The sequence below is a fragment of the Cetorhinus maximus genome, chromosome 21 (assembly GCF_964194155.1).
Source record: "Cetorhinus maximus chromosome 21, sCetMax3.hap1.1, whole genome shotgun sequence".
NCBI lineage: Eukaryota > Metazoa > Chordata > Chondrichthyes > Lamniformes > Cetorhinidae > Cetorhinus > Cetorhinus maximus.
Window position 1 is genome coordinate 95,070,427 of NC_135899.1, and position 13,471 is coordinate 95,083,897.

General features: G+C 43.2%; 1 protein-coding gene across 3 annotated transcripts in view; it reads right to left on the reverse strand.

Moving 5' to 3' along the window:
* Positions 1-13,471, reverse strand: part of bsdc1 (BSD domain containing 1) — a 67,772-nt gene that overhangs the window by 6,159 nt on the left and 48,142 nt on the right. For all 3 annotated transcript variants that reach the window (XM_078567512.1, XM_078567511.1, XM_078567513.1), the window contains exon 10: positions 6,913-7,016. In XM_078567512.1, coding sequence (XP_078423638.1) covers positions 6,913-7,016 — 104 coding nt within the window. The remainder of the gene's footprint in view (positions 1-6,912; positions 7,017-13,471) is intronic.

Below are 13,471 nucleotides of genomic sequence, written 5' to 3' on the forward strand. Positions count from 1 at the left end.
TTACCTGGAAAAACTCAGCAAGTCTGGCAGCATCGGCGGAGAAGAAATCAGTCAACGTTTCGAGCCCTCATGGCCCTTCAGCAGAACTGAAGCATAGTTTCAACAAGGGAGAAATATAAATTGGTTTAAGGTGGGTGGGGGGGAAGAGACACATTGAGGGTGTGGTGTGAGCAGATAATCAAAAGATGTCAGAGACAAAAGGGTCAAAGAGGTGTTGAAGGTGGTGGTCTTTGTCTGAGAAAAGTGCTAATTAAGAATGCAAGACAGGATATTCAAAGTACAGCTCTAGTGGGGGTGGGGTGGAAAGACTAAAGGTTTTAGTTTTAGATTTAAAAATAATGGAAATAGGTGGGGAAAGAAGAATCTATATAAATTATTGAAAAAAAGGCGGGTGGGGGGGGGAAAGAAACAGGGTGGGGATGGGGGGAGGGGGAGTTTAAGATCTAAAGTTGTTGAATTCAATATTCAGCCCAGAAGGCTGTAAAGTGCCTAGTCGGAAGATGAGGTGCTGTTCCTCCAGTTTGCGTTGGGCTTCACTGGAACAATGCAGCAAGCCAAGGACAGACATGTGGGCAAGAGAACAGGGTGGAGTGTTAAAATGGCAAGCGACAGGGAGGTTTGGGTCTTTCTTGCGGACAGACCGCAGGTGTTCCGCAAAACGGTCGCCCAGTTTGCGTTTGGTCTCTCCAATGTAGAGGAGACCGCATTGGGAGCAACGAATGCAGTAGACTAAGTTAGGGGAAATGCAAGTGAAATGCTGCTTCACTTGAAAGGAGTGTTTGGGCCCTTGGACGGTGAGGAGAGAGGAAGTGAAGGGGCAGGTGTTGCATCTTCTGCGTGGGCATGGGGAGGTGCCATAAGTGGGGGTTGAGGAGTAGGGGGTGATGGAGGAGTGGACCAGGGTGTCCCGGAGGGAACGATCCCTACGGAATGCTGTCAAGGGGGGTGAAGGGAAGATGTGTTTGGTGGTGGCATCATGCTGGAGTTGGCGGAAATGGCGGAGGATGATCCTTTGAATGCGGAGGCTGGTGGGGTGATAAGTGAGGACAAGGGGGACCCTATCATGTTTCTGGGAAGGAGGAGAAGGCGTGAGGGAGGATGCGCGGGATATGGGCCGGACACGGTTGAGGGCCCTGTCAACGACCGTGGATGGAAAACCTCGGTTAAGGAAGAAGGAGGACATGTCCGAGGAGCTGTTTTTGAAGGTAGCGTCATCAGAACAGATGCGACGGAGGCGAAGGAACTGAGAGAATGGGATGGAGTCTTTACAGGAAGCGGGGTGTGAGGAGCTGTAGTCGAGGTAGCTGTGGGAGTCGGTAGGCTTGTAATGGATATTGGTGGACATGGTGGACAGTCTATCATCAGAAATTGAGACAGAGAGGTCAAGGAAGGGAAGAGAAGTGTCAGAGATGGACCATGTGAAGATGATGGAGGGGTGGAGATTGGAAGCAAAATTAATAAATTTTTCCAGGTCCCTTCACTTCACTGTCCATCTCTGACACTTCTCTTCCCTTCCTTGACCTCTCTGTCTCAATTTCTGATGATAGACTGTCCACCAATATCCATTACAAGCCTACCGACTCCCACAGCTACCTCGACTACAGCTCCTCACACCCCGCTTCCTGTAAAGACTCCATCCCATTCTCTCAGTTCCTTCGCCTCCGTCGCATCTGTTCTGATGACGCTACCTTCAAAAACAGCTCCTCGGACATGTCCTCCTTCTTCCTTAACCGAGGTTTTCCATCCACGGTCGTTGACAGGGCCCTCAACCGTGTCCGGCCCATATCCCGCGCATCCTCCCTCACGCCTTCTCCTCCTTCCCAGAAACATGATAGGGTCCCCCTTGTCCTCACTTATCACCCCACCAGCCTCCGCATTCAAAGGATCATCCTCCGCCATTTCCGCCAACTCCAGCATGATGCCACCACCAAACACATCTTCCCTTCACCCCCCTTGACAGCATTCCGTAGGGATCGTTCCCTCCGGGACACCCTGGTCCACTCCTCCATCACCCCCTACTCCTCAACCCCCACTTATGGCACCTCCCCATGCCCACGCAGAAGATGCAACACCTGCCCCTTCACTTCCTCTCTCCTCACCGTCCAAGGGCCCAAACACTCCTTTCAAGTGAAGCAGCATTTCACTTGCATTTCCCCTAACTTAGTCTACTGCATTCGTTGCTCCCAATGCGGTCTCCTCTACATTGGAGAGACCAAACGCAAACTGGGCGACCGTTTTGCGGAACACCTGCGGTCTGTCCGCAAGAAAGACCCAAACCTCCCTGTCGCTTGCCATTTTAACACTCCACCCTGTTCTCTTGCCCACATGTCTGTCCTTGGCTTGCTGCATTGTTCCAGTGAAGCCCAACGCAAACTGGAGGAACAGCACCTCATCTTCCGACTAGGCACTTTACAGCCTTCTGGGCTGAATATTGAATTCAACAACTTTAGATCTTAAACTCCCCCTCCCCCCATCCCCACCCTGTTTCTTTCCCCCCCCCACCCGCCTTTTTTTTCAATAATTTATATAGATTCTTCTTTCCCCACCTATTTCCATTATTTTTAAATCTAAAACTAAAACCTTTAGTCTTTCCACCCCACCCCCACTAGAGCTGTACTTTGAATATCCTGTCTTGCATTCTTAATTAGCACTTTTCTCAGACAAAGACCACCACCTTCAACACCTCTTTGACCCTTTTGTCTCTGACATCTTTTGATTATCTGCTCACACCACACCCTCAATGTGTCTCTTCCCCCCCACCCACCTTAAACCAATTTATATTTCTCCCTTGTTGAAACTATGCTTCAGTTCTGCTGAAGGGCCATGAGGGCTCGAAACGTTGACTGATTTCTTCTCCGCCGATGCTGCCAGACTTGCTGAGTTTTTCCAGGTAATTCTGTTTTTATTTTGTTTTGGATTTCCAGCATCCGCAGTAGCTTTTAGCTTTTTGTTTTTATCCTCTAATACTAGATAGTTTACTGTTATCTCTCTCCCCTGCCCCCAACAGTCTATTTTAACAATTCCATCCACATTCTGCACGATTGTCAGTCTGGCTAGCAGATGATACGAACGTATGAAATAGGAGCAGCAGTAGGCCATTCAGCCCCTTGAGCCTGCTCTACCATTCAATAAGATCATGGCTGATCTGTTTGTGTTTCAAATTCTACATTCCCATCTATCCCGGATAACCTTTGATTCCCTTGCCTAAGAATAATCTATCTACCCCTGCTTTAAAAATATTCAGTGACCTCACTTCCACGGCCTTTTGAGGCAGAATTCCAAAGTCACACAACCCTCAAAGAAAAAAAATTCTTCTCATCTCTGTCCTATAAGGGCGACCCCTAATTTTAAAACTGTGTTCCCTAGTTCTGGACTCACCCATAGCAGGAAACATCTTCTCCATGTCCACCTTGTCAAGACCGTTCAGGATCTTATACTTCAATCAAGTCACCCCTCACTCTCTAAACTCCAGTGAAAACAAGCCCAGTCTGTCCAACCTATCCTCAAAAGACAACCCACTCATTCCAGGTACTAGTAAACCTCCTCTAAACCACTTCCAACGCATTTACATCCTTCCTTAAATATGGAGACCAAAACTGCACACAGTGTTTGAGGTGTGGTCTCACCAATGCCCTGCTTAACTGAAGCATAACATCCTTACTTTTATGTTCAATTCCTCTCGTAATAAAGGATAGCATTCCATTAGCTTTCTTGATTACATACCGTACCTGCATACTAACTTTTTGTGACTCATGCACGAGAATGCCTGGATCCCTCTGCACCTCGGAATTCTGCAGTTGTTCTCTGTTTGCTTTTTTATTCTTCCAGCCAAAGTGAACAACTTTATATTTTCCCACATTATACTTCATCAGCCACTTTCCATGTCACACACTGGTTTCCCAATAAGAAAACCTCTCTCCCTCTAGAAGAATCTAAACATAATCGTATGGGAAGATCGATGCTAGTTCAGCTGCACAGTCACGCAGAAGGTATAATGTACGCCTTGTTCTATGATAAATATCTGCGTGCACAGCTGCACAGAATAATTTAAAGGGAGCACGGGCAACTAACTAGTAAAGGGAACATTAGCCAAGATCAAGGTATGGATTCAAATTAAGATCAGGCATGTTTCCCTAAAAGCTTTCAGTTTCAAGCCTACTTCATTGTTTTGACTGTGATTCAGGAAACCAATCTAAGATCATTTTTAAAAAGATCTTTCATAAAAACAATTTTAACTCAACAATCATTTTTATAAAATTTGAATGTCTATTCATTTTGCTCCAACTAATTTTGGCTACATAATAAGCTAATGGCCATCAATATTCATTACATATGAGCACTCTAATGCCAAGACCATTCAATAATAATGAAATGCATAAATAATTTAATTTATATGCATGGAACATTACTTCAAATTTACCAAAGTACTTCATCATGTTCAATATAATGAATTATTTTTGGGAGCACAATGTCTATTTGCCAAGGGAGGGGAAAGCAGATTGCATATCTGCATATTTAAACAGAGTACATTAGAAAGTCCAATGGAAAGCCACCAGAAAAATGTTCCCTCATGTACTGTGTCCCAAATGGGGAAATATTTGTGTTTTGACCTTGTTCACTGCTAGTCAGAAAAACTCAAGAATCAGTCAGGTTTTAATCACAGTTGGCCAATACATTCTGCCAAATTACAACCGAGAAGGCAAAGCTGAACATTCAGTAGTGTTTGGTGTAAATGACAAGTTACAGCAACAACAATGAATCAATAAAAAAAAAATGCACATTACGTTATTACCCACTGATTTCAACGTACAGAGGCCGGGGGGGGACAATATTACCAACTCAAAAATGTTAATGTGCCCTTTAATTTAGAGGCGGCTTTCCTTTCACTGTCAAGGACAAGAGACACTCCATCTCCAGATTGACTAAAGTTGATTGATCAGGAAATTAGATGAGACACTTAACTTCCACTAAAGATTAAATTGTACATGTTGTGATGAAACCTAACCTTACCTTAGTCTGAAGTTTGGAGGTTGGCTACTCCAGTTCCCGACAAACCTCAGATCTCCCGCGCATGCGCTGGCTGGGAACTGGCCGCACATGTACAGTCCAGTCTTTTTTTTACATTCTTAAGGCAGAGGGCCAGCCCTGCGTGCCTGCGCGGGAGAAAGAAAGAGTAAATGGCATGAAAATCCAGGTCAGGGGACCTGAAGGGAATGCCATTGTACAGTGAGTGTCCCAGGGAACGGAACACGGGTGGGGGACAGGGAGAGATCTCAAAAAGGAAGTCCTAGGTAAGGGATAAAGATAGGGAACAGAAATAGATCCTGTTAAGTCAAATTAAAAGAAAGAAGCAAAGACAGGCTCCAAATTAAAGAAAGAGCTGCAGGAAGCAGACTTTAAAACGAGGGGGCACAAGAGAAGCCCTTAAGATCCAAGAAGGCAGCCAAAGGTTGGTGACTCCGTGATTTGGGCCATTGGGGCAAAGGTACTCCTTTGGAGCAGTGGTGTTCTGCTTGGCACGGCCAAAGATCCAAAATTGTGCTGAGAAGGTGAAGTTTGAGTGTACCTGGAGATCCAGACGAAAAGAATCTTGGAAGGTGAGACTGAAACCCTACGAGGTGGATCATTGTTGAAGCCATCCAAGTGGGAGTGACTTTTGGAGAGAATTCCAAAGCCAGATCTTCAAAGGTGAAGATTGGAAACCCTCGTGAGAAAGACAAAGTTTCAGTGGGATGGGTTGACTCACAATGCAACAAACACCTGAGTGGGTTGTTAAGAAATCCATGGAATTCAGTTTGGTCACGTGTCATTTACTGCGTAGTGTAGGAGTGTTGTGCTACACTTTGCCTATTGATTCACATGTACCTCATACTTACCCCAAATGTTAGAGTATAAGATAGATATTGTAAATTGTTTTATCTTTCTGAACATTTATAGTAAAATTTATTTTTATTTGTTCCAAACCTGTGGAATCTTGTGGTTTTATTCACTTAGTAAGCATCTTGAGTCTCAAACTTTATCTACTTTAAACAAAACGAGATTGTTTCCAACCGGATCTTCCCGCAATGACTGGGGTCTGGCTAAGGATCAAAACAATGTTCACAATCCCAGCACGAGCAAGACACCCAGATATTGTGGTTTTAATTGTTAATTACTATTAGACATATCCTGAATAGTGCATTTTTGATCACGTGATCTACAACAGTACACTTGAAGGCCACTAAACTATAAGGACTGAGAAATTCATCAGTAATCTTTAGTTCTAGCAGTATAATTTAAGTCATCATCGTGCAGCCTTTTGTCCCAAAAAGCTTACAAAAAGTCAAAACACAAATGTTCAATCCAACAAAGTTGCTACTTGGTAATGGGAAGATAAAAGGAGTATGTTATTATGATTCCAATCAGCCCACAAAGGGTTAAGTATTGATGAAATTTGGCATCTGTCTTTTTGCTTCTGTATATTATTTTAATCTGTACTCAATGCATCATGTTATTATCCTCTTAAGTGATGAGAGAATGTGGCAGGTATCCCAACTGATGAAGTTAACCATTAAACAGGAGATGCACAAACACATACTGAACAGTGAATAAAGTTATTAGCTTTGGAGCAATAAGATCAGTCTGTTGAAGAAACTAATTTAGCCAGGAGCACAAGAAAAGTACCAAGAAAAAGCCCAAAATGTATTGTAGTGATCAGTTTTGAAAGATTGTCCTTATGTAAGACTTCCTTTAGTAGCATAGAGGGAAAATTTCTCAAATTAAATTACAGCTTCCATGTTTATGGCACTGACAATTCCAAGACAGGCCCAATTCCTTAGACCTGTGGAAAGTGGTAGGTAGAGCATGTTTGCCAGTAACATTAAAGACTTCCTAGCACATCCAAGCCAACAGATAAAAACCGAAGTATTGTACCTGTTCTGACACATCCACCCGAGACAATGCTAACTGGACCTCTTCCTCGGTCATATCCAGATCAAAATCTTTCTCCCAGTCCTCACTGATGTCCGTGCTAGATCCTGAAATAAGTGACAACTAATTAGAATGAAGGTAGTCAAAAATGTGAAACTGATTTTTCTTTTAAAGGAAGTGGTCAAGTGACAATTGGAAAAGTTCCTAAATGTCCCCAGGCTCTTTTCCAAATAATTTTCTGAATTATATATTAGGTGCTTTTAATCATCTTAACATTCTTTATGGCCAAATTTCTATTCTTTTTGTACCAAACGTTATTCCTTTTCTCCTGAATGTACAGATTCCTGGCTGGGTTATTGTTTCACAGGTATCAGCCACATTTCAGTACCTCATATGACACCACTTGGATAGGGAGTGTCAAACACACTCTGATCACAGAATTTCTTGGGACTGAGCCCAATCAGTTCTCCTCAAATATGCACACACATTTTTTTCCAGCAAAGTGGGAATGCAATCATCCATTTTGGGAACGCTGGCCAATTTTCCTGCTCCCAACTCAGAAGTGCAAAAACCAAATGTAGCACTCTTGTCAACTTCTCAGCTAAGTTTAGCTGAATACAAACTAATGATAAACCTAGGTAGAGAATTCTAAAGATTCACAACTCTTTGAGTGAAGTAATTTCTCCTCACCTCAGTTCTAAATGACCAGCCCCTTGTCCTGAATCTGTGCCCCTGTGTTTTAGATTTCCCTGATCAGTGGAAATAATCTTCTCAGCGACTACCCTATTAAGCCCCTTCAGAACTTTGTGGGTTTCAATGAGATAACTTCTCATTCTTCTAAACTCCAGAGAATATAAACCCAATTTACTCAGCCTCTCATCATCAGACAATCCCCTCATCCCAGGGACCAATTTAGTGAACCTTCGCTGTACCAACTCCAATGCAAGTATATCCTTTCTTAAATGTGGAGGCCAAAAATGCACACAGTGCTGCAGTCTCACCAAAACCCTGTACAACTGTAGCAAGACTTATTTATTCTTGTACTCCAATCCCCTTGCAATAAAGACCATTATGGCATTTGCCTTCCTAATTGCTTGCTGTACCTGCATGCTAACTTTGTGTTCATTGTACAAGCACCCCATGTTCGGCCTCAGCTGGAATATTGCATCCAGTTCTGGGCGCCACACTTCAGGAAAGATATGAAAGATTAGGAGAGAGTGAGAAAAAGATTCACAAGAATGTTTCCAGGGATGAAGAACTTCAGTCATGAACATAGATTGGAGAAATTAGGACTGCTTTCCTTGGAGAAGACAAGGCTGAGAGAAGATCAAAATAGTAAGCGAAATTAGAAGGTAGACAAAACAAAGGCAAGCTTCAAATAGGATTAGAATGCGAAATAATGTTAAAAAGATAAAATTAAGGGCACCTTATCTGAATGCACGTAGCATTTTTTAAAAATCAATTCATAGGATCTGGGGATCACTGGCTAGGCCAGCATTTATTGCCCATTCTTAATTGCCCTTGTTTAGAGGATATTTAAGAGCCAACCACATTGCTGTGGATGTGGAGTCACAAGTAGGTCAGATCAGGTAAGGACAGCAGATTTCTTTCCCTAAAGGACATTAGTGAACCAGATGGGTTTTTACAACAATCGACAATGGTTTCATGGTCATCATCAGACCATGTTGCATTTGCAACAAGGTAGATGATTTGAAGGGACTAATACAGGTTCTCTTTTTTATTCATTCACAGAATATGGGCTTCGCTGGCTGGGCCAGCATTTATTGCCCATCCCTAGTTGCCCTTGAGAAGGTGGTGGTGAGCTGCCTTCTTGAATCGCTGCAGTCCATGTGGTGTAGGTACACCCACAGTGCTGTTAGGGAGTTCCAGGATTTTGACACAGCAACAGTGAAGGAACAATGATATATTTCCAAGTCAGGATGGTGAGTGGCTTGGAGGGGAAGTTCCAGGTGTTGGCGTTCCCATCTACCTGCTGCCCTTGTCCTTCTAGATGGTAGTGGTCGTGGGTTTGGAAGGTGCTGTCGAAGGAGCCTTGGTGGATTCCTGCAGTGCATCTTGTAGTTGGTACACACTGCTGCTGTGCGATGGTGGTGGAAGGAGTAAATGTTTGTGGACGGGGTGGCAATCAAGTGGACTGCTTTGTCCAGGACGGTGTCAGACTTTGAGTGTTGTGGGAGCTGCATTCATCCAGGCAAGTGGGGGGGCATTCCATCACATTCCTGACTTGTGCCTTATAGATGGTGGACAGGCTTTGGGGAGACAGGAGGTGAGTTATCATCGCACTATTCCTAGCCTCTGACCTGCTCTTGTAGCCACAGTGTTTAGATGGCTAGTCCAGTTCAGTTTCTGGTCAATTGTAACTCCTAGGATGTTGATAGTGGGGGATTCAGTGATGGTAATGCCATTGAACATCATGGGGCGATGTTTGGGTTCTCCCTTGTTGGAGATTGTCATTGCGTGGCACTTGTGTGGTGCGAATGTTACTCGTCAGCCCAAGCCTGGATATTGTCCAGGTCTTGCTGCATTTGGACATGGACTGCTTCAGTATCTGAGGAGTCGCATATGGTGCTGAACATTGTACAACCATCAGCGAACATCCCCACTTCTGACCTTATGGTGGAAGGTCATTGATGAAGCAGCTGAAGACGGTTGGGACCGAGGACACTACCCTGAGGAACTCCTGCAGTGATGTCCTGCAGCTGAGATGACTGACCAGGTACCTGGTTATGATTTAATCGCCATTATGAAGTTGTGGTCACAGGGTGACCGAGACTGGGAACTGAATGTTCAAGGATATTTGCCATTTAGGAAGGATAGGCAAAAATGAAAAGGATGTGGGGTAGCACTGTTAATAAGGGACAGAATCAGTACATTAGTGAGAGGATCATGGATCAAAGGATCAAGATGTAGAATCAGTTTTGGTGGAGCTAAGAAACAGCAAGGGCCAGCAAACTTTGGTGGGAATTGTTTATAAACCCCCAAACTGTAGTGGTAACGTTGGGCACAGTATAAATCAGGAAATTAGAGCTGCATGTGACATGGGTAATACAGTAAAAATGGGCCACTTCAATTTACCTATAGATTGAGTAAATCTAATTAGTGCTAAAGCTGTGGAGGATGAATTCCTGGAGTACGTAAGAGGTGGGATTCTGGAGTGGTATGTTGAGAACCAACTAAGGATCGGGCTATTTTAGATTTAGTATTATGCAATGAGAAAGGGCTAATTAATAACCTTGCTGTAAACAAGCCTTTAGGAAAGAGTGACCATGATATGATAGAGTTTTACATTAAGTTTGAAAGTGACATAGTTCATTCTGAAACTAGGGTCTTAAATCTGAACAAAAGAAACAATGAAAGTATAAGGGGTAAGTTGGCTATGGGGATTCGGAAACTACACTAAAAAAAATGATGGTACACAGGCAAGAACGATTACATGGTCTACAACAAATATACCCAACAGGAAAGGTGAATCAAACGTGTCTAACAAAAGAAATTAAAAATTGCATACGATCAAAAGAAATAGCTTATAAAGTTGCCAGAAAATGGGGTAAGCCCAAGGATTGGGAGCAATTTAGAATCCAGTAAAGGGGGACCAAGGAAGTGATAAAGAAAGGGGAAAGAGAATATGAATGCAAGTGTGAAACATAAGGGCGGACTGTAAAAGCTTCTTTAGGAATGTGAAAAGGGAAAGATTAGCAAGGACAAATGTGGGTCCATTACAGGACAGAGGAAAATGGGGAAATGGTGGAGAACCTAAACAATTACTTTGTGTCTATCTTTACAGAGGAAGGCACAGAAAATCTCCCAGAAATACTAGGGAACTAAAGGGCTTGTGAAAATGAGAAACTTAAAGAAATTAGTATCAATAAAGAGGTAGTACTCAAAAAAAAATAATTGGATTGATGGTTGACAAATCCCCTGGACCTGATGAGCTGCATCCTAGATGTTGAGGGAGGTGGCTATATGGGTAATGGATGCATTAGTGGTTATCCTTCAAAATTCTATAGATTCTGGAAAAGTTCCTGCAGATTGGAAAGTAGCAAATGTAACCCCACTATTTAAGAAGGGAGGGAGAGAGAAAACAGAGGACTACAGACCTGTTAGTTTGACATTAGTAGTAGGGAAAATGTCAGAATCTATTCTGAAGGGTGCAATAACCAGACACTTGGAAAATAATATGATTGAGCACAGTGAACATGGATTTGTGAAAGGGAAATCACGCTTGACAAACCTGTTGGAATTTTTGGAGGATGTTAATTGTAGCATAAAGGAGATCCAGTGGATATGGTGCATTAGGATTTTCAGAAGGCTTTGATAAGATCCCACACAGGAGGTTAGTAAACTAATTTCGAGCACATGGGACTGGGGGTAATATTGGTTAACAGGCAGATAACAGAGTAGGAATAAATAGGTCCTTCTCAGGATGGTAGGCTGTTATTAGAGGGATTCTGAGAAGATCAGTGGTGGGGGCCACAACTGTTTTATATATATATATATATATATATATATATATAAAAATAAAATAAATGATTTGGATGTGGGGACCAAATGTAATATTTCCAAATTTGATGACACAAAACTAGGTGGGAATGTAAGTTGTGAGGAGGATGCAAGGAGGCTTGGACAGGCTATGTGAATGGGCAAGAACATGGCAGTTGGAATGTAATACGGATAAGTATGAAGTTATCCACTTCGGTAGAAAAAACAGAAAGGCAGAGTATTTCTTAAATGGTGAGAGATTCGGTACTGTTGATATCTAGTGTCCTTGTTCGTGAGTCACTGAAAGTTAGCATGCATATGCAACAAGCAATTAGGAAGGCAAATTGTATGTTGGCCTTCATCACAAGGGGATTTGAGTATATGATTAAAGATGTCTTGCTGCAATTGTACAGAGCCTTGATGAGATCACACCTGGAGTAATGTGTACAGTTTTGGTCTCCTTACCCGAGGAAGAATATGCTTCCCATAGAGGGAGTGCAATGGTCACCAGACAACCCTGGGATGGCAGGGTTCTCTTATGAGGAGAGATCGAGGAGACTGGGCCTGTATTCTCTAGAATTTAGAAGAATGAGAGGTGATCTCATTGAAACTTATAAAATTCTTACAGGGCTTGACAGGGTAGATGTAGATAGGATGTTTCCTCCGGCTGGTGAGTCTAGAACCAGGGAACACAGTCTCAGAACCAGAGGAAGGCCATTTTGGACTGAGATGAGGAGTTTTTTCACGAAGAGGGTGGTAAATCTTTGGAATTCTCTACTCCAGAGGGCTGTGGAAGCTCAATCATTGAGCATGTTCAAGACAGAAATTGACAGATACTAATGACATCAAGGGATATGGGGATAGTGCTGGAATATTGCTTTGAGGTAGATGGTCAGCCATGATCTAACTGAATGGCACAGCAGGCTCGACAGGCCAAATGGTTTACTCCTGCTGCTAAGTTCCCTTGTCCCTATGATTTGATACAGGTTTTCAAAGTCATGAGGGGCCTGGATAGAGTAGATAGGGAGAAACTATTCCCAGTCTCGAAAGGATTGAGAACAAGAGGGCACAGATTTAAAGTAATTGCCAAAGGAAGCAAAGCAATATGGGAAATATTTTCATGCAATGAGTGGTTCAGGTCTGACTCATAGGCTCATAGACATGTACAGCACAAAAGGAGGCCATTCGGCCTATTGTGTCCACACCAGTCAACAAAGATCTGACTACGTTAATCCCATTTTCCAGCGCTTGGCCCATAGCCCTGGAGGCTATAGCAACACAAGTGAATATCTAAATACTTCTTAAACATTACAAGTTTCTGACTCAACCACCCTTTCAGGCAGTGAGTTCCAGACTCCCACACCCTCTGGGTGAAAAAACTTCTCAACTCCCCTCTTAGTCTTCTACCTCTTACCTTAAATCCATGCCCCCTGGTTATTGACCCCTCTACTAATGGAAAAAAATGTCTTCCTATCCACCTTATCTATGCCCCTCATAATCTTATACACCTCTATCAGGTCCCCTCTCAACCTTCGCTGCTCCAAAGAAAACAATCCCAGCCTATCCAATCTTTCCTCATAGCTCAGACCCTCCAGCCCAGGCAGCATCCTGGTGAATCTGCTCTGCACCATCTTCTGTGCAATCACATTCTTTCTATAATGTGGTGACCTGAACTGCGCGCAGTCCTCCAGTTGTGGCCTAACCAGCATTTTATACAATTCCAGCTTAACCTCCCCGCTCTCGTATCCTCCGCCTCGGTTAATAAAGACAAATATCCCATATGCCTCTTAACCACCTTATCTACCTGCCCTGCTACCTTCAGGGATCTGTGGATATGCACACCAAGATCCCTCTGATCTTCAGTACTTTCCAGGGTCCTACCATTCATAGTGTATTTCCTTGCCTTGTTAGCCCTCCTTAAGTGCATTACCTCACACTTCTCCAGGTTGAATTCCATTTGCCACTGTTCTGCCCACCTGACCAGTCTATTGATATCCTCCTGCAGTTTACGGCTATCCTCATTGTTTACCACCCTACCAATTTTCGTGTTATCCATAAACTT